Source organism: Stenella coeruleoalba, assembly GCF_951394435.1.
Source record: "Stenella coeruleoalba genome assembly, chromosome: 5".
NCBI lineage: Eukaryota > Metazoa > Chordata > Mammalia > Artiodactyla > Delphinidae > Stenella > Stenella coeruleoalba.
In genome coordinates this window covers 128,994,988-129,017,491 of record NC_137150.1, presented here as the reverse complement: position 1 = coordinate 129,017,491, position 22,504 = coordinate 128,994,988, and the positions used below count along the sequence as shown (strand labels likewise).

The window sequence follows — 22,504 nt, the reverse complement described above, 5'->3', positions numbered from 1 at the left end:
TCTTTATCTTTCCCTTTTCAAGACTCAGACCTGAGAGAACTGCCACTGCCCAGACACGTCCAGTGACAGATACAATATGTTAGTGTAGCAGATGGCAGACACATATTCTTCCTTGTTTGGCTGTTAAAAAACTTGATTCCTCCTTTTTTTCACACTAGCTCAGTCCTTCTGCTCAGAATTTCTTGTCTTAAACTTCTTAGTCCAAAAGAATAAAAAGTTTTTAAAAGAGAAACTCCTTGGGGAAAACTTTATTTTCCAGCTTGTGTGACTTAGACCATCACCTCATGGCCGTTACTTACTGTAGCCTCAATAATCTACTCTCATAAAAGCCTCTTCTTTTATCTCCCTTCCCCAGAGCTGTCTGAGAAATGTGAAAATAGGAGGACTGATTAGGAACATTTTCAAAGTTTCAGGGAGCAAATTGAAATCGATATGATTTTAACACTAGAACTTAAAACCCCCCTGAGTATATAAGACACTTTTCTTTTGGGGAGCATTTGTTTCTAACCATGGGAAATAATATATTCCCCGTTAATTAAAACATAGAAGGTTAGAACTGGAAGGGTGTTCAAAGAAGCTAAAGTTTAAGGCTATCAGCTTTGTGGGTGATTTCATCTCTGCCTTGTGAACATTTCACATGTGTGACGTGATCTGCACGTCCATCTTTGATTATTACCATTCTTTAAAAATAACATGGACAGGTGGAAAATATTGTCTCAAAAGTTCTAACTGCTTAAGAATATTCTCTTACGAGCTGTGAGTTTGGCAACTTTGAAACATGAAATAAACATTAAAAAACAGATCATAGAAATCTTCATTAAAAGGCAGGATTATTAGTGTCAATCAATTAAATATGTTAATGATGACAGCGGAGGTAAATTCTGTCTTCTATTCTAAGCCAGGCCACATGATACAATTAAGGGTTTACCTTCTCTCTAAGGAGAAAAATAGTCACTAAAATGACTTCTCAAGTAAAATGTATATAATACCCTATACAAATAACCCTATCAACTGTATAGCTAGCTAAATCTGTATAGTATAAATAACGCCATACAGTATAGCACTCTAAGCAACTTAAAATGAAGTAACTTAACAAAGAAAACCCTTGAAACATGTTACCCTAGAAGATAATGTGTTAACATATTGTCCCTGTCCTTGAAAGTCTTCAGTGGCTTCCTATTGTTTCTAGGATTAAGGCCAAAATTCTTAATGTGATCTTCAAGGTCCTGCCTTATCCTGCAACCTCATCTTGTACCACACTCTCCATACCTCTTCATGCTCAGCCACATGGGCCTCCCTCCAAGTCTTTGAACATGCCCCAGGGCCTTTGCACATGTTTCACTCTGTCTAGACACCTTCCTCCTCCTGCCTTCTTTGCCTCTTTAGCTCTTACTCATCCATCAGATCTCAGCTCAGTAGTCACCACCTTGAGAAAGTCATCCCAGACTCTAAATCTCAGTTAGATTCTCTTTTGTATATGAACTCATAGACTATATTTCTTTTCTGTTTGGCACTTACCTCATTTATTTGTTGTATTTTTTTATCTATTGCCGCATAACAAATCACCCCAAAATTTAGTGGCTTAAAACAGCATTTATTATCTCAGAGTTCCTAAGACTCAGAAACAGGAGCAGCTTGGTGGATGGCTTTGGTTCAGAGTCTCTCACGAGGCTGCAGCCATTTGCAGCTTCACCTGGGATTGGAGGACTTGCTTCACAGTTCACTCATGTGGCCTCAGGTCCTTACCACATGGGCTTCTCCGTAGGCCTGCTGGAGCCTCTTCAGAACACGGCAGCTAGCTCATCCAGAGCAAGTGATCCAAGAGAGAACGGAGGAGAAGGAAGCTCTGTGTCTTTGTGACCTGGGCGTAGAAGCCACATACTGCCACTTCTGCTTTATTCTGTTTGTCACAAACAAGTTAAGTCCACCCCACACTAAAGGGGAAGAGAAATAAGCTCTACCTTTTGAGGGGATTTTTGGATATATTTAAAACTACCCCAGGTAGGTAGTTAAGTAAATGTTTACCTTCTCTACTAGACTAAGGATTCCTTGACTACTAGACCCACATTCCTGTTGTGCACTGTTGTGTCTCTGACATCTTCCAGAATGCCTGGCAAAGTACAAGCATTCAGAGAAAGAAAGAAAGAAGGAAAGAAGGAAAGAAGGAAGGAAGGAAGGAAGGAAAGAAAGCAAGAAAGAAAGAAAGAAAGGAAGGAAGGAAGAAAGCAAGAAAGAAAAAGAAAGAAAGAAAGAAAGAAAGAAAGAAAGAAAGAAAGAAAGAAAGAAAAAGAAAGAAAAAGAAAAGAAAGAAAGAAAAAAGAAAGAAAGAAAGGAAGGAAGGAAGGAAGAAAGAAAAGAAAAGAAAGAAGGAAGGAAGGGAGAAAAGAAAGAAAAGAAAGAAAGAAAGAAGGAAGGAAGGAAGGAAAGAAAAAGAAAGAAAGAAAGAAAGAGAAAGAAGGGAGGGAGGGAGGAAGGAAGGAAAGACGGAAGGAAAGGCAGAGTGAGGGAAGGAAGGGAGGCAGGGAGGGAAGGTAAAAAGTCAATTTGCATTTGAATCCCAGCCCTGCAAAACACTGTACAAATTATGTAACCTTAGTTTCTGGCTTTGGGGAATGGGGATAATTATAGCTACCTCTCAGGCTGTTCTGAGAATTAAATAATACAGCCTATATGATGAACCTGGATTTTTCTGGTACAGAAAGGGCTCATTAAACATTACTTTTATTCATCTTTTTGCTTCAATGACACCTGCTATCCATCCCAAGGCACGTGGATTCTCCTTCTCATTTTGTCTCTCCCAACCCTACTAGTCTGTTCCTCCAATCCAGTTGCTGCCACTCTCCCTTGTTGCACAGTCCTTCCTATTAGCCTGACAATTTCTGGTATCCATCCATCCTGTACACCACAACCCTATTCATTGTCTTCAAGACCAGCCCTGACCATTCACTCCTCTTTTCAAAATGTTTATTTTGTCCAAACTCTCCCACAACCAGGGCCCAGTGGAACTTCTCAACTTAATTTGTCACTATTCCCCTACATATACCCTCTGAGAAGACTATCTACTGCCTCCCAAAGTGTGGAACACTGGGATTGTGTCATTCATTTTTGCTGTTATTCTGCCTTGCACTTGGTAAGTAAATAGTAAACTTCTGTTGAATTGAATTTGAATTCCAGATCCCTTTTAGTTCCTTGTTTGTACTGAGTTAATGATACATCCAAGCCCAGGTACCAGAATGACATCAAGATACCAACATCAATGAGAAGAGAGTGGGCTTTTAGTCACCTGTAACCACATTCTTTTATGTCTATGTAAACTAAATGGCCCACAAATAGCAAATTCTTTAACAGAGCAGTTACACTGTATAATGTGGGTTACATTTTCTTAAATTCTCTAAAGCAAGCACTTCATCTTAATACTAATAGAACCTCTGTGCTCATTTTTAATGCTCTATAAATTTTTCATTATTGCTAATAGCAAGAACATTGTAAATATATTTGAAGATATAAAATTCTTAAATGATTCTGTGTTATACAGACGATAGGCAGCGGTAAATAAGATTGGAGGAAATTTGTCAAATGAATGAAAAGATGAAACTGACAATATAAGAAATTTTGCCTTTAGGTTTCTCTGACAATGCTACAAAAGTAGATGTTTTTATATTTTTAATGAATAAAAGTCTGCTTAAAACTCACCCTCCTATGTTGAATCACTATGCTGTATACCTGAAACTAATATAATACTGTAAATCAGCTATACTTCAATTAAAAAATATTAAAACACACACACACCTATAGAAATGCTTACTTTTGAGTTATGAATAGATATCTTTTGGAAACAGTAAAATTCCAGGCTGAAACTAGAACAGATATGAAAACTATTTACTCAGTGTCTCCTTGACATAATAACAGAGTGTTCAAATATTTTGACCTTGTAAAATTATTTTCATTCTAGTAGAGCAGAGAGATTTTGCAACTATATTTCCATGCCCTCCCCTCCCATTTTCTATAAGGTGCCATGACTGCTTGAATTCTGTAAATACATGTAACCCTCTTCAGATGGGCAGTGATCAACAACTAATCGTTGTATTTAAAGCTAGGTAACTTACCCTTCATCCTTCCATTCCATTGGCCTTAGATTTATATAAATTTAGTCAACAAGTCCTTCTTTATATTAGTATATATAAGCCTTGGGGTTCTTTTAAAAAGAAGGCGCTACCAGGATAATAGGGACTTTCACCTTTAGTTAAATGTTAAAGCAGCTGAAAGGTGAATAGGCTCACATAACATTCAAACGTTGAGAGCTATTGAAAAGCTTCATTTTACAAATGAGGAGACTGAGGTTAAGGATGCTAAGGACCTTATGGACACACACCACATGACAAGAAACCCATGGCCCTGCATCATGTTTCCGCTTGGCATTTGCCCAGCTGCCCAGTGATTAGTCTAACCCAAGGTGCATCAACCTCTGTGCCATTGGCATATTGGGCCAAACAATTCTTCTCTGTTGTGATGCTGTCCTGCGTATTGCAGGATGTCTAGCAGCATCCCCAGCCTCTACTCTCCAGATGCCAGTAGCACCCACCCCCTCATCCTTGTCGTGACAACAAAAATATCTCTAGACTTTGCCAAATGTCCCTTGAGGGTAAAATCACCCCCAGTTGATAACAACCAGTCTATCCCAGGCCATCTTATTGCTTTAATCAGCTATTCTCTTTTATGTTTTCTGGGCAAATACTTTAAGACACTAATGACCATATTCAGTATAGAGCTCTGAGTTATTTATATGAGAAACCACAGCCTTACAAGAAAAGGGACTTCACCGCTTTTTTGGCACTTCCAAATACAACTAAGAACAAATTCTGACTAGGGTTAACCCATCCCAACTTTTAGCATAAATTGAGGTTAAGAAAGAGACAAAATACAGACTGAGGGTTTTGATCTATGTTTAATGAAAAAGAAGTTACAGGAATAGAAATGGACATAAAACAAAGAGATCAATTTGGAAAACTATGGTGATAGATAGAACAAGGGAAAAAATCATTTTAATCTTAAATTTACTCATATATTCTTATTAATCATTGATCCAAAACATCTCCTTAAATCTAAAACAGAGTAATAGTTAGAATTTTACTGTTCAAATTACTGGGCTGTTTTCATGGGAACTCACCAAGGTAATGTCCAAACAATACTTTTCCATTTCTCCCAGAACACACACAAGCAAAGGCAGAGATGTTTACCACGAGGTAACGTGGCATGGAGAAAATACAGCCTTATCAGCTTTTTATTACAACAGCAAGTTAGCACTGGCAAATGTGCTTCTGGCACAAACATGCTTTCCGCTAATATTTTCATGAGAAAGCTTTTATGATATGCAACCATTTATTCTTAGTACAATCAATCATTGAGGGATTAAACCTAACTCTGGTGAACATAAATATATTTGGAGAAGTTTCTGACAGTTCAGATTAGAGCACCGTAGAAATATTGAAGATGTGAAATTTTAAAATACACAGATAAGAAACTGCAGTGAGCATCTTACTAGTTTGTTTCATGGCTGAATTCTGTTCATGATTCTTAGTAGAATCAGTCAATGTTCTATTTCTATCATTTTCTACCGAGATCTACAGTATGATCGTATCTTGCTAAATAAGAAAAAAAAATATCTTTGGAAACGAATTATGATCTCTGAAAACATCTGGTAATAGGTTTGTTTCAATTACCTTATTTAAAATAAAATAACCCTTCTCTCAAACTATATCAGGCAAGCATTAAACTCGTTAGTATAGACGTTGGCCATGTGGGTAATAAGGAGAAGCAATAGATTTTATTCACTATCCCTTTAAAATAAAAATCTTTTGGCCAGTGCATAGCAGCCACCAACCTCTTATGCTCACATTGAATAATTTCAAGTTAGGACGAGCCCTGTCTCTTCTGATACTGTATTCTAAGTTTCTCCAGTTGTTCTATACATTGGGACTGGGCCAGCTTCAATGTCCGATTCTCCTCTGTCAGTGCCTCAAATTCCCGAGCCAGCTGAGCGGCATCCAGCTTCTCCTTTTCTGCCTGATCCAGCTTGGCAATGAGCTCCTTTCTGAAGATTCAGGGGGGCAGGTGAGGAAGAAGCATAAAACATAATGCAAACAGATTGAATTATACAGCAACAGCATAATGGAAGTCGAATATGTCATTCTACTCTTCCAAATTTTACCCATCTCTGCTTGCCTCCTTACTTTTATTTTTCCAACTTCACAAATGTTAGATGCCTTTATTTTATTCCAGCACCTCGTCTAGATATATCCAAAATATTAAACATATACCAGCGCAGATACAGAGAACAAATGTATGGATACCAAGGGGGAAGGGGGGCATCAGATGAATAGGGAGATGGGGATTGACATATATCCACTATTGATACTATGTAGAAAATAGATAACTAATGAGAACCTACTGTACAGCACAGGGAACTCTACTCAATGCTCTGTGGTGACCTAAATGTGGAGGAAATCTAAAAAAGAGGGGATATAAATACACATAAAGCTGATTCACTTTGCTGTACAGTGGAAATTAACAAAGCATTGTAAAGCAAATATACTCCAATTAAAAATAAATAAATAAATAGAAATAAAATAAACATATACCAGCAAAAGCTCAATAAGTCCTTTGACAGTCAAAAGGGGTGATCTTTTAAAGAGTACAACAAATTATAAAAAATTATGACTATTTTGTAGGAAAAGAACAGAAAAATTTGTTTATAATTTAAGATGCTATTGTCTTACAGGTAGGTGAATCATAGTTTGTCCCTTACCTAAGTTTTGTCCTTCAAATTCAGTTATTATCTTCTTTTGTTTTCTATTTCTGAGTTTAACAAATCTTTACTAGGCAAAGTAACAAATCTTTATGAAGAAATTCCAGTTGCCTCCTGCAGATATTATTTTCCATGTCTTTCCCTAGCCCTTATATATATCTTGTCGCCCTAACTAACAAAGCAATATCTCTATGTTTGGTGCTGTCCTGACTCCTGAATTTAGGAAGTAAGCTAAGGTTATTGGAGGGAACTTGTAGTGATAACGCCTAAAACAATAAATATTTGTAAATAATTCATTGATGTAAATACACATAATAAGGAACTAAAGATTTGCAGTCTATATTTAGATTTAATAAACATGACAACCCAAAACAGGTCCATTCCCCTTATATGTGTCAGTTAATCCTAAACTAGACTTAACTGAATTTTCCTTTGCCTCAACATAAGGGTATGTCATATTTCTTTCTCCTCTGTATGCAAAAGTGCAGAGACCTGGAAGACCACTTGAACCAAGTGATTAAACTTGACATCATTAGTAATGAGACCAATAGATGCCCCATGCATCACAAAAGACACAACATCTTTTCTGTGGTATTCCTGCCAAAAAATGCACACATCAGACAACCTCAAATTGAGGGAAATGTTACAAAAGCATTTGAAGCCTGTATGCTTCAAAATGTTAAAACTGCTTCATATTTAGAAAAACTAAAGAGAAATGGCAATGAAATGCAATGTGCAATTCTGGATTGGAAAGAAAAAAGCTGTGAAGGAAATTATTGGGAAAGTGATGCAATTTAAATATGGCCTGTGAATTAGATAATACTACTGAATCAACGCTAAATTTCTTAATTTTAATTATTGTATTGATGTCAAGTGAGAGAATGTCCTTGTTCTTAGAAAATACTCCCTGAAGTATTTAGGGCAATGGAGCATGAGATATATATATATATATATACACACATATATATAATTGTATATGTGCATGTGATATAGATAGATGGATAGACACCCCATCTCTCTAAGAGAGAAAGAGAGAGAGAGCCCCAGTAGTATGTAGCTTTGGGAGAGGGAGAATAAAGCACAACTGGGGAAATTCTTCATAATTAATGAATGCAGTAAAGGAAGTATGAGGGTTCTTTTTACCATTTTTGTAACTTTTCTGTAAATTTGAAACTATCACACAGTTGCCCCAGGAAAAGGATAAAAAGCAAATCAGAATAGAAGTTCTAGTATTTTCTTCCTGCATTCAACAGACTGCTTTGTGTACACAATTTGGTGACCACTGAGCAAAACCAGGCACGGGAAAGAAAGTGCCCAACAGGGACAAAGGGAAGATAATCTGGAACATTCATATGCATATACACAAGGTTCCTTTGGGCTCTTATTGATCTTTGAATCTTCCATAGTATTTGGAATATAAAGGCTCCCAGAGATAAATTAGAAGTTTGGGATTAACATATACACACTACCATATATAAAATAGTTAAACAACAAGGACCTACTGTATGGCACAGGGAACTATACTCAATATCTTGTAATAACCTATAATGGAAAAGAATCTAAAAAAGAATTTATATATATATATATATATATATATATATATTTGTATAAAATTGGATCACTTTGCCATACACCTGAAACTAACACAACCTTGTAAATTAACTATACTTCAATTTTTTAAAATGGTTTAAAGAAAGAATATAGGGAATTCCCTGCTGGTCCAGTGGTTAGGCCTCCGCTCTTCCACTGCAGGGGGCATGGGTCTGATCCCTGGTCAGGTTCAGTGCGGCCAAAGGGGGGAAAAAAAAAGAATATAAAGTCTCCCAATAAATACTTATTGAATAAATATAATTGAAGAGTAAGGTACCTCAGAGACAACGTATATTTTAAAGATGAGGAAACAGAAACTCAAAGTGCTTAATATAATTGGAAAAAGTCACACACCTAATAAGAAGCAGCCATGAATCGAACCTATCCTTCTGATTAAATGCTTAAGGTTCTTTGCCTCTAAACATAGTTTAAGCAATAAATGTCAATAATTAAATATTAGTAAAGTTTCTTACGTAACTATCTTAAAGAAATTGATTAGGAAAATTTATGTAAGTAAAAAGAGACATGCCTCTAAATCCCTCACCCATCAGATCATCTACTCCTGTTCTTTTCTTCCTTTCAAATTAACTGTGTCACACAAATAATGGCTACTGTCCAGGCTCCATATCTGACCTCATTTAAAATTCCTGAGGATATCTGTTATTAGTTTTGACTAACAGGGAAAATAAATCACAGATTTTACAACTGAAAGGAATGGTCATGATTGTCTAATCCAATTTTCTTGCATTGGAGAAAGTCAATAATAATTTCTTCCTTGCTGGAATCAAGAAGACTCAACTGATAGGTTTCTAAATTAATTTCATGTATTTGATAAGCAGTTACACATCTATTTAATGAATACTGTCAAAACGTCTGTTGCCTCCTGTCCAAGACCTATTTATATAGAAAAATTGATGCTCATTCATTAGCAATTCATAATTAAACCCCAGCACATCAACCTACAAAGATAATCTTATAAATAGATGATCTGGGGAGCAAGTCAATATGTACAATTGGCTAGAATGTGGTCCTGCCTTTGATTTCTTGTTTATCATTTCCCTTCAGCGTAATGTGATAAAGGTGTAGAAGATCATCATTACAGGAATTTTATTTATACCATAGTTTTCCAGATGATGTACCTCAACAGTGAAAAGGTCATAACCTTGGGTCCACCATAGATCATCTGCTGGCCCCATCCTAAGCCACATGCCTGGATAAGTTTTTATTTGCTAAAACAAATGGGGGAAGGGGAAATCCAAGTGAGTCGGTAAAGAGAACTAAAACTTTCTGCAAACTAATTTCAAAATTAAGGAGATTCTTTATGTTGTAGGAGGTTGGGAAATGGATTCATCATTAGTACAAGTATTTCTCTGTTTCTGGAAAGACCAGAACTCTTGGAACTTTCTAAGTTAACTAAAGACTTTTATTTGGAAAAGACAAAATCCTAGGCAGTTTAGTCCCCAGGAGCTAAAGCGTTTTGAATAATAATGTAACAAAGGGTCTTCCTTGGTGGCACAGTGGTTAAAAATCCACCTGCCAATGCAGGGGACATGAGTTCGAGCCCTGGTCCAGGAAGATTCCACATGCCTCAGAGCAACCAAGCCTGTGTGCCACAACTACTGAGCCCGTGCTCTAGAGCCGCGAGCCACTACTACTGAAGCCCACACACCTACAGCCCGTGCTCCTCAACAAGAGAAGCCACCGCAATGAGAAGCCCGTGCACCACAATGAAGAGTAGCCCCCGCTCGCCACAACTAGAGAACACCTGCGTGCAGCAATGAAGACCCAATGCAGCCAAAAATAAATAAAATTAAATTAATTAATTTAAAAAAATAATAGTGTAATAAAATACTATCTTCATCATAGGAGAATTTTAGCTTAAATTGTGATTTAGCCTGTACTGTTAGTGGTTCTTGAAAGATGTGTGTTCTAGCACCAACATTTATACACAGGAGAGGAGTAGATGCTTCAAGATGACATAAAGGATGTGAAAGTTCACCTTCATCTTATGCAGGTGAAGGAACAATAAATGGTATTGAAATGGAATTTCCAAAACGCAGTCTAGACTTTGGTATTGAAGCCCTACAAATGAATGATGCAGGAAGAATAAATTTACCCTATCTTCTGGGAGCCAAAGGGCAACACCTTACCTTTGCAGGAAGAAGTAAGATTTGCTCTAGAGTTTCTCAGCCTTGGCACAATTGATCTTTTGGGCCAACTCTTTGTTGTTGGTGGCTGTCCCAGACATTGGCATTATAGAAGGTTTAGCAGTATCCTTGGCCTCTACTCCCCAGATGTCAGTAGCACCTCCCCTCACCCCACATCATCACAACCAAAAATGTCTCTAGACATTGCCAATGTCCTAGGGGTAGGAGGCTGAGGAATCAGTCTAGTTAAAAACCCCTACTCTATAGCAAATGGAGATTTCCACTATCAATCACCCGAAAAAGAGTTAAATTCTGGGTTAGGAATAAGGGGAAAGGCAAAATGTTTTCCTCGTTCTGTTTTTTGTTTGTTTCCTTATTTTAATTAATTAAGTAATTTTATTAAAGTATAGCTGCTGTACAATATTATATAAGTTACAGGTGTACAATACAGTGATTCACAAATTTTACAGGTTATACTCCATTTATAGTTATTATAAAATATTGGCTATATTTCCTGTGTTGTACAATATATCTTTGTAGCTTATTTTATACCTAATAGTTTGTAGCTCTTACGTGCCTACCTCTATACTGCCCCTCCCCTTTCCCACTCCTCACTAGTAACCACTAGTTTATTCTCTATATATGCTAGTCTGCTTCTTTTTTGTTATATTCTCTAGTTTGTTGTATTTTTTTAAATTTCACATATAAGTGATATCATCAGTATTTGTCTTTCTCTTAGACATAAACTTAAAATAACTATGATTAATATATTCAAGAAATAGAAGAACAGATGATATATTTCAATAGAAGACTGGAGTCTACCAAAAATATCAACAGAATACATTAATTGAAAAATTAGATGAATTCCAAGTAAAATCTAGAGTTTGTTAATAGTAATATATCAATGTCAGTTTCTTAGTTTCGACAAATGTACCACGGTAATGTAACATGCTAACGACTGGGGAAACTGGCTGAGGGAAAAATGTTTCCTCATTCTGCTCCCCTAAAGATTGGAGTTTCTTTCCTTAGCAAGAGAGACAAAATTAAAGGCACTCTCACTGAAGAGAGGTAAATATTCTGTCCCTTTTAATGTGGTTCCAGGCAGAGAGGATTAGGTGGAGAGATACCTGGGAATGAGATTCCAGTTAAAAGACTGGACTGCCTATAATTAGGTATAAAATGCCCAAATCATTATGACTGGGGCATAAATGGAAAGTGTAATCTCACAGTCTAATGAAATCTGGTATATTGGGATTTCACATAAAATTAAATCCTCAAACAAAAGAATCCCCTTGTCCACACGGGGATGGGGAAGGGTAAGCTGGGATGAAGTGAGAGAGTGGCATGGACATATATACACTACCAAATAAAATAGATAGCTAGTGGGAAGCAGCCGCATAGCACAGAGAGATCAGCTCGGTGCTTTGTGACCACCTAGAGGGGTGGGATAGGGAGGGTGGGAGGGAGACACAGAGGGAAGAGATATGGGGATATATGTATATGTATAGCTGATTCACTTTGTTATAAAGCAGAAACTAATACACCATTGTAAAGCAATTATACTCCAATAAAGATGTTAAAAAATAAAAAGAATCCCCTTGTCCACACCTCTGCCTCTGAGTGAAGAGCCAAGACAGTTCTTTGGTCCTTCTACTCATTCACTTGACAAGTATTTGTTGAAATCCTATTGCAAACCAAACCAATTCTTGATAGACTGTTAGTCTCGGGGAGTGTATCTCCACTGTTGGAAAATGAACTCAAAACCTATAAATTATACAGAAGGCATCTTATCCATATTAGACATCTTAGGAATGAGGATAGAACTTTCCACACATTACTACATATCCTGCAAACACTTGTGGAGAAATACCTCAATTTATTGTTTCTTTATGACAGTAGAAACCTGCTTTCTGAGGGCTGTGTAAAGATTTAAGAAAAATGTGCCTGGAATAAAAAAGTGAGGTTTGGTTTTCAATGTTTTCTAACTGCGGTATCGTTTTGCAAAGAAAATTGTACCCTGAAGTGAAGCAAATAAAACACATAAAATTGAACTTCCCCTGTTTGGCCCTTGTACAGTACCCTGCCCCCCCATCACCCTCACCATCCCCAATCTCTGAGAGGTTTCCTAGAACCCAGTTTAAAAGCCTCTGCCTTCAGGAATGCCCATAAAGAAATAAATGTTTCTGATTAATAATAAAAACCTCTTGTTGGAAATTTCAGGATAAAGTAAATACCATGACTAAAAACAAATCAGAATGAGGCTATTTCTAGACTATGCCTTTACAAATTACTTATGCTCCCTTTTCCCCCATCCTGATATGTTTCCCTCGATGAGATGTTGCTCCCTCAATCATCATTTTGTGTATCTTAAAAAAGGCATGAAAATACAGGTCTTATACTGATTGTGGTACTCTCATATGAAAACAGTTTTCTAATGTTTTGCAACTAAAATTATATACAACATTTTTAACTCAATAATAAAAAGACAAATAACTCAACTTAAAAATGGGCAAAGGACCTGAATGGACATTTCTCTAAGAAGTCATAGAAATGCCAAAAAGCACATGAAAAGGTGCTCATCATTTTTAGCTATCAGGGAAGTGTATATGAAAACCGGAAAGAAACATCATTTTACACCCACTAGTGTAGCTATAATCAAAAAGACATAATAGGTGTTGGCAAAATGTGGAGAAATTGGAAACTTCATACATTTCTGTTGGGAATATAAAACGGTGCAGCCACTTTAGGAACAGTCTGGCAGCTCCTCAGAAGGTTACACATTGGGTTATCATATGACTCAGTAATTCTACTCTTAGGTACACACCCAAGTGAATTGAAAAGATACATCCACACAAACACTTATACATAAATGTTTGTAGCAGCATTATTCATAATAGCCAAAAGTACAGACAACCCAAATGTCCATCAACTGACAAATGGCTAACTAAAATGTGATATAACCATATAACGGAACATTATTTGACAATAAAAAGGAATGAAGAACAGTCATACCTCATTTTATTGCACTTTGTTTTATTGTGCTGCACAGATATTGTGTTTTTTTACAAATTGAAGGTTTTTGGCAACCCTGCAATGAGCAAGTCTTTGGCACCATTTTTCCAACAGCATTTGCTCATTTCATGTGTCTGTGTCACATTTTAGTAATTCTTGCAATATTTCAAACTTCTTCATTATTATTATATTTGTAATGGTGATCTGTGATCAGTGATCTTTGATTTTATTATTGGAAAAAGACCACGATTCGTTGAAGGCTCAAATGATGACTAGCATTTTTTAGCAATAAAGTGTTTTTTAATTAAAGTTTGTATGGTTTTTTTTAGACATCATGCTTTCGCACACTTAATAGATTACAGTATAGTGTAAACATAACTTTTGTATTCACTGGGAAACCAAAAAATGTGTGTGACTCTCTGTTGTAATACTCGCTTTATTGTAGTGGTCTGGAACCAAACCTGCAGTACCTCTGAGGTCTGCCTGCACTGATGCATGCCACAGCAAAGATGAACCCGGAAAATATTATGCTAAGTGAAAGAAGCCAGTCACAAAAGACCACATACTGCATGATTCCATTTATCTCAAATATCCAGAATAGGCAAATACATAGAGACAGAAAGTAGACTAGTGGTTGCCAGTGGCCGGCGGGAGGGAATGGGGAGTGACCACTCAGGGGTACAAGGTTTGTTTCTGGGGCGATGAAAATGTTCTAAAATCGTGATGGTGGTTTCACAGCTCTGTGAGTCTACTGAAAACCACTGAATTATTTTTTAAGCCCCTGAATTATTTCTTTTAAGTTATATAACATTTTTCAACCTGACTTTTCTAAGATTTTATCTTTTTCTGACAGTCTAAGTCAATCTTTTAAACACCGGAACACCTCGCACAATTTTTCATATATAAGGCAGAAGAGTGGTCTCTCCTCTGAACAAGTTAAAACACAAAGCAAGTTTTACTAATGATAAATCTATTTGTAGAACTAATTATAGTTTAACCATATATTTTTTAAACTGCCAGACAATTCAGTGATAAATATCAAATGCCATAAAATATCTGTACTTCACTTCCATGAGTTTCCATTACATACACAAAACCTATATGTGTTCTATAAAAATGCTTAGAATATTTATTGAAAAAAGTATGTATACATTTTATGTTACTATATAAGCAATTATATAAAAAATACCAATTCACATCCAAAAGGCCTAGAAAAAATAGACAAAAATGATAGTAGGAGTTCTGTAAAGATGTCAGAATTCTTGGTAAATTTTTAAAGCTTTCAATAAAATTGTCATTTTTTTTCAGTTAAGAAGAGAGAAATTTCCAATGAAAGTAAGAACAAGCTTTTTGCATATCACTGGTCAATAAGCCAGAAGCTATTCTTTAAATTAAATTCATCCCATGCTGAATTTGTAATCCCAGATAATGTTTGACTGTCTTTATCCACCCAACAGACATGATTTAAAACAATAGTTATAATCAACTCTTCTCCCCTCCCCTCTGCGAAGTCTCCCAAACTAGGTCCAGGGAGACCCCCTCTGGAGATGAGAGAGAAGTTCAGCTTAACCTGTGCCCACATGGCTCCAATATTCAAAAACTCTCTTTTAAAATACCTGATTTAGTGACTCTCTGTGTGTCCAGCGTATGCTAGCCAATCACTGGAAGCAACATAATCAGCCACACTTTATTAAATGATGGGGAAGAAATTCTCATCCAAATCATCAAAAAAATGGAGAGTGAATTTACTTGGGTCAAATCCATTTGGCCCAATTTATCTTGCTTGAACACAAAGACTGTTCAGGAAAATACCTGTTGTAAGATGAATTTCTGCTTCAGTAAAGTGTTAATGAAAACACGGATCACCCATAACCCTTGGAGGACCAAGTTCATTTATTTATAGATATAAAATATCACCCTACTTTGAATTTTAACAATTTATCTTAGCAATTCTTTATTGCTGATATTGACTCCATATTTTAAATACAGACAATACAAATTACAAATTTAAAAAATGCATACATGGAGGATATAACAGTTTCCTACCATCAGCTACTGTAAATCACCCCTATTCGTATTTTACCCTACGTGCAGCTCCCTATTCAGTGATTACGATCCAAAGAGATGTTAAAGGTTATCCAGGTCTGCAGAGAACTATACATAGTCAGAAAGGACAGAAACTTCAGTGGATAGCTATTGATAACACTAGCCCACAAAAAGTGCCCAAAGAATCATTCCAGTGAATTTTCCTTCATCCAGGAAAAGCACTGATCACTGTGGGGTGGTTGGGCTAGGGATACAGGCTAAGATCTTTTCAAGGATAGCATTTGGACAGGTGAAGAGGAAGGAGGGAGACTATACTGAGAGCCTGGTGTGAGCAAGGGCACCGAGGTGGACAAAGTGAATAGGTCAACATAGCTGAAGACCAAGGATGAGCTAGAACATTCTGCAGAGGTACTAAGGCCCAAGGTAGATCTTTCAATCCAGGCCAAGCACTGGGTGCCCTTCTCTAGCAATAGGAAACCATAGGCAGGGAAAGCAGTTATAATATTACATTGATCAAGATTTGAAGTAACAAGTCCTGATCCCAAATGGCAGAAGTGGGAATGAAGAAAAGGAACTTGAGAGACTTTATAAAAAAGAAAGGAAAAAAAAAAATCAAAGAATTTGGTCTTTGTCTCTTATCTAGTCAATTACTAGGAAGAAAAGAAAAAAAAAGACAACATCATGGTTTCAAGAAAACTCCAAAGTTCAAAGAGGTTTAGGGAGGAAGTAAGATTAGTTTTGCAGAAACAGCAGGAATATGTTTTAATAAAAGAGCAGATGAATCACTCTCATATTGTTATCCTATTGTGTTTTTTAATGCAATATACAAAAATATAAACTTACAAAATATATAATTTAGTGGGTAAGTCTTGCATTGCCCCCACCCAAAAAAGCTACACATGGGGTTAATTTAAATAACACTGTACTTCCAGCCTAAAGTGTTTACAAATAAATACATAATTACCTGAGGCTTTTTTTCCTGTCACAACACCACAGTTCTCACACACACACACACACACACACACACACGTACACCCACTGGAAGATACCTTTATAGGCTACTGATTATACAAGTCCTCCTTTAACTTAATCACTGGTCACATTATTAGTAAGCTTCCTCTCTTCCTTCATGAAACTGTTTCTAGGGCTCATACTGTGTGTAAATGGACAATCTAAGCATTCCGACCAATTTATGAAAACTCTTAGACCAAAAAGAAAGTCTGAGACATACAAAGGAAAAGTTGTATTTCTGATTTCCTCATAAGCATCCTTCAATGCCCTATAACCAAAAGTCCAGGTAAGACTTTATGTTTGAAGCAAGGAAGTAAGAAAATAACTTCTACAGTGAATGTAGAAGTCTGACCCTAAAACCCATGCTGCTCCCTAGCATATTATACTGTGCAACCACTATTCTGGGGAGTCTCCAAAGAATCCCACGAATTTCATAAATCTCTCAAAACAAAATATATTTCATTTATATTCATTTAAAAAATAAGTTTTATATAAATCTAAATACAAAGTATAAATACTGATATAAATATGGAGTGATACCATGTATCACTCCAGTAAGAAGAAGGGAAGAAGCAGAAACTTACAGACTCACAGTATGTTTGGATTACGTGTCACTCATTCAACAAAAATTTATTCAGTATCTACATGCCATGCACTGTGCTAGGCTTCAGAAATATGATGGTGAGAGACACCTGACTATCCTCCCTCTTATGACACTTACCACTTGGCAGGAGATGCAAATATTCATCAAAAGATCTCCCTAATAAATGTGTAGGTACAAACCGACCAGCGCTATGATGTTTTGAAAGTATGAAAGAATGGGAATCACTGGGTAGACATCAGCAGAATTTAGTGCAATCAAAAGGAGAATTCTGAAGCATAAAGTTATGAGTAAGTAAAGTGATAGTGCTTTAATTAATAGAACTGCCTAATTCCCTATAGCAGAACTGTAATGGTAATAGAAGCTATCAAGATAAAAACTTACTGGACTATTGGGCTATAAAATGTAGTTAGGCAACTAATCCTTTTACATTATTTCAAAGTGCCATCACAGTGACTTCTTTACTTCATGTGGGTACTCCACCATTCAAGCATTAATTAAAATTCACCCCAAGACAAAGTGCTCTGGGGCCTTTGGGCACATTCACATGGAACATAATGTGGCTCTAGGTGGTATTTTGGCATCTTTAATTTCCTGAACTAAAGAATGCTTATTAAAAAATTAAATTTGAGTAGGAAGCACTCCTGTGGTTCCCCTCACTACTCTGTAAAGCCTTTCATCTAGCGCCGTTCCATTTGGATCATTTCTAGAATCAAACATGACATGCGTGTAACCTCTGAACTACAGAATGTCAGTTCTCCTCCCTGTATGTCTCCCTCCCTCTTGCTCCCATGCTCAGCCTTTTCCTCCCCTGCCACTCCCAATCCATGACCCCTGGTCCATGACCAGCAGTCAGGATTCAGGGCTGAGGGTGCTCAGGGGGACAGTACTTACTTTCTTTCCTCAAGCAGGGCGATTTCCTTTTTAACTTCACGGTATTCTTCTGCTATCTGGCAGTGCTGTTTGAACACCTGCATGGATTCCATGGAGTCATGACAAGGCGGCAGAGGCTTCACAAACAACAAGAAGAAGAAATCAGTCCGTTTCCTTGTAGCAGAATAAATTACCAACCATCGTGCTCTACAGATGGTCTTTAGAAGGAGAGTTTTTGCATGAGAATAGCACTGTCAACCCTCATTGGACAGAGTTCAGCTGATTCTACTTGACTACAAATAGAGAAGTGGTCTGATCCTCCCCACATGTATCTTTCTGTGTCATTCCAGGGCATTCTCAGGCCCAAGCCAGAGCCATAAGACCCATTACAGATCAGTTACCTGCCATGTGCTGGAGGAAAAATAAGTCCCCTAATAATTCTGTACTTTTCCCCAGAAATCTTAGACTCTGCTTTAGAGAATTAGTGATGGGGAAATAGTTCAGTCATCTGTTTCAATCCCCCCTTGTTTTCTGTTCCTGTAGCTCTATCAAATCTTGTAGAGTGGAGGAGCCCTACAAGAAAGGAATCCAATGAACTTATTCATAAAACAAAAATAGTCACAGATATAGAAAACAAACTTATAGTTACAAAGGGAGAATGGGGGGTGGGTAAATTGGGAGATTGGGATTGAGATATACACACTACTATATATAAAATAGATAACTGGGCTTCCCTGGTGGCGCAGTGGCTGAGAGTCCACCTGCCGATGCAGGGGACACAGGTTCGTGCCCCGGTCCAGGAAGATCCCACACGGCGCGGAGCGGCTGGGCCCGTGAGCCATGGCCGCTGAGCCTGCGCGTCCGGAGCCTGTGCTCCGCAACAGGAGAGGCCACAGCAGTGAGAGGCCCGCGTACCGCAAAAAAAAAAAAAACGATAACTAATAAGGACCTACTGTATAGCACAGGGAGCTCTACTCAATACTCTGTAATGACCTATATGGGAAAAGAATCTAAAAAAGAGTGGATATATTTGTAGTATAACTGATTCACTTTGCTGGACACCTGAAACTAACAAAACATTGTAAATCAACTATACTCCAATAAAAATTATTTTTAAAAAATGAAAGGAATCCAAACTGAAAAAATGATGCTGGCCTGGAAATAATGTTTGCAAGAATTAACAAAGCATATGAAAGACCAAACCCCAAATAAAACGATTCTTATAAAGCGTGTGGCCAAAGAGAACAAGGCTTCCTGTCTTTGCTTCTCTCCCATCCATGAGGGAAACAGAGGCCAGCATTCAAGCCTTTCTAACCGAAATATGTTGAAAATCTTCTTTCCAGAAATTATTTTTAAAGAACTAGCTTTCCCTGAGTTTGTAATCCTTAGTTCTAATTAGTGGCACATTATTTCTTTTTTTAAAACATCTTTATTGGAGTATAATTGCTTTACAATGGTGTGTTAGTTTCTGCTCTATAGTGGCACATTATTAAAAGCATTACTTGGAGAAATATTAGCTAATAGTCTTTTAAAGAGTGTTTTAATCACCTTTTTCAATTATTTATAGAAAAATGTTATATAATATCTGAGAAATATGACTTAATTGTTAAATAGGCTCTTCTGTCTAATCCTCTCTTCCCAATAGTCTTTATATGTAAACTATGTGTCTGACTAGGTCATAGTCTCACTAATTTTATATTAATTAATTTATACTAATGAATTTCTTACTACTTGCTCCTCTCACTATATATTCTTCCAGGACACGGATTTCTTTGGGTGTCATATTTAGTGACCTCACCCAGGATGCAAAAGAAATTCTAGAAAGTTCTACAAAATTCTATAAAATCTGATTGATAAGTAAGATGACCCTTCCTATTTATCATGAAGCCTCTGAGTAGAGATTTTCTAAAGGAAATAAAATTTGAAATAGACTTGGATGAAATTAACCTTTATGTGGAACATCTGTTGTGTTCTAATCCATGGAAATTCATCTAATAATTATATTATGTAGCATCTTTCCCTACTGCCCCATGAACATATTCACAGCATAAACTGAGCCTGTTGGAGCCATTATCTCTTTCTATAGTGAAATAAATTAAAAAGTAGTGCCCGGGAGTATTACAGTACAACTCACCGCAGGAGATAAAGACATTGCCAAAGGCATTCAGAACTCCTGAGTCCTCCAATTCTAGAAATCACCACCCCCTCATCAATTTTCACCTGTTACACTGGCAAATGACCAGGTATAATAGTAAGGGGAATGAAAGCAATTTACTCTGGGCACCCTCACCAAGCTGCTATTAAACCACCTGTGCCCTGTTAAAGGACTTGCATACTGATAAGCCCCAAGACTCAACGTATCCTATTTCCTGTCCTCATGAACACTCATAAGCTACACCCAGTTCAGCCCATAACTTGCCACATGGAGGTACCTGAACCACGAATTCAGCATAGTTACCTATGCGACAGCCAGAAGATTTTAGGAGTCTGTGTTTGCATGCCTAAGAGGATACAGATGAGAGCAGCCATGGAAAGGGAGAAATACCCTTTGCTGCTATAATTTAAAAGAAAAACTGAAAATTACAGATAATAATTTTCTTAAAAAGAGAGAGTCCTCTTTTCCCCCTTGGCTTGCCAACCTGCAATGCTTTTTACTAAGGGGGAAATGTTTTTCATGACTTCTTTTTTCATTGGCACTATTTAATTGTGGGAAATTTGAAGATGTTTTTATGTACAGGTAACATGATCATGCTAAGGGGACATTAGGATATAGAGTATTTCAGGATATATTCAGTATCCTCCTATGTTCTCAGCAGGAAGATCATGCTATACGTCACAATATTTTCAAGATTGCCCACAATTAAGAAGTAGTGCCAATTTTTAAAAAAGCCAAAAATACTTAGTGTTCAGTGTTTCAGGGAGTAAAAGGATGCCAGGTGTCACTTCAGTTTCCGGCTCCTAAAAGCTCTGTCTATACCCAGCCTGACATGTAACTCAGCAGCAGTACATACATGTTCTTCCAATTTGTATGAAAGCATTAAAGAACAAAATTAATTATTTTTTAAGCAAGAAGGGAAGTTATATTGCACAACACACCACAACACTGTAAAATTATCTAATTAGTTGCCAGGGGCTGGGGGTGGAGGGGAGGTGAGTAAATGAGGAATTATTATTTAATGGGTATAGAGTTTCAGTTTTGCAAGATGAAAATGTTCTGGAGATTGGTTGCACAACAATACGAATAAGAAAAAAAACAATATGAATATACTTACCACTACTGAACTGTACACTTAAAATTAAGAAGAGAACATTTGTGTTATGTGTTCTTACCACAATAAAAAAAAAGTTTAATGCAAAAATAAGTATCATTAGATCCTTCTGCTGCCCCCAGCCCATCTTCTAAGCATTGCTACCAGGATTCCCTATCTGAGACTCACTTCATTCACACCCTACCTTTCTCTCCTTCCCAAATTTCTCCCCAGGAAACTTAAAATTTCTCACCCCTTTATAATTCGGAGCCATGTACCACTAAACCCAAACGTTGCTGGACAAATCAAAGTGCCCTCTGGTCAGCAGGACCCACTGTTCTTAGAAAGCCATTTGACATCATTGGATGTTTACTCCAGTTCAGGAAACTCATCAAAGAATTTTTTAAGCACATATTATTCTCATCCCAACAGGAATTTACCTGATATAAAAAGTAGAACTACAGAGTAATGAAATGTATTGTCCTGCATGACATAGAACACTCTCATTGTTTCATGATATAATGTGGGTTTGTGTGTAGCATCATAAGGTCCTCACTGAGAGTGACTCTCTCTTACCTTCTTATAAGCCCTGAAAACAGGAGAAAATATATGACCAACAGGGTTCACTGAATAAAGTGTTTACCCGAGGAAATAGATTCCTAAAATTCAAGCACAAGAATCAGGTTTCCAATTTAAAAATGGAACTACTAGTAGGCTTACATCATGTGACATTTAAAACACTGGCACCCATGAATTAATCAACTGTACATGGATTTAAGATACTATTTAACATGTGTTCACATTAAAAATAATAATAATAACGTAAAAGAATGCCTGTGATAACCCAGATGAAAACAGTTATTAACATCTTGGAATAAAAATTAACACAGTTTTAAAAAAAATTTTTTAAGTATAGTTGATTTACAATATTTTATTAGTTTCAGATATGTAAAGCAAAGTGGTTTGGTTGGTTGTATATATATATATATATACACATATATATATATATATATATACATATATTCTTTTTTAGATTCTTTTCCATTATAGCTTATTAAAGATATTGAATATATTTCCCTGTGCTATACAGTAAATCCTTGTTTATCTATAAAACTTTTTATTTCAGTTCTTATTGCTTGATTTTGACTATTTCATCCAAGAGATTTTCATA

The 22,504-nt window shown here is 36.7% G+C and overlaps 1 protein-coding gene across 1 annotated transcript in view; it reads right to left on the bottom strand.

Annotated features, from left to right (window-relative positions):
- Positions 1 to 5,910: 5,910 nt before the first annotated feature.
- Positions 5,911 to 22,504, bottom strand: part of MAP3K7CL (MAP3K7 C-terminal like) — a gene marked incomplete at its 3' end in the record, with an annotated part of 36,625 nt that continues 20,031 nt past the window's right edge. Inside the window, exons 3-4 of the mRNA XM_079922650.1 lie at positions 18,107 to 18,222; positions 5,911 to 6,091 (exon numbers count right to left, since the gene is read on the bottom strand). Of these exons, the coding sequence (XP_079778776.1) occupies positions 5,911 to 6,091; positions 18,107 to 18,222 (297 nt within the window). The remainder of the gene's footprint in view (positions 6,092 to 18,106; positions 18,223 to 22,504) is intronic.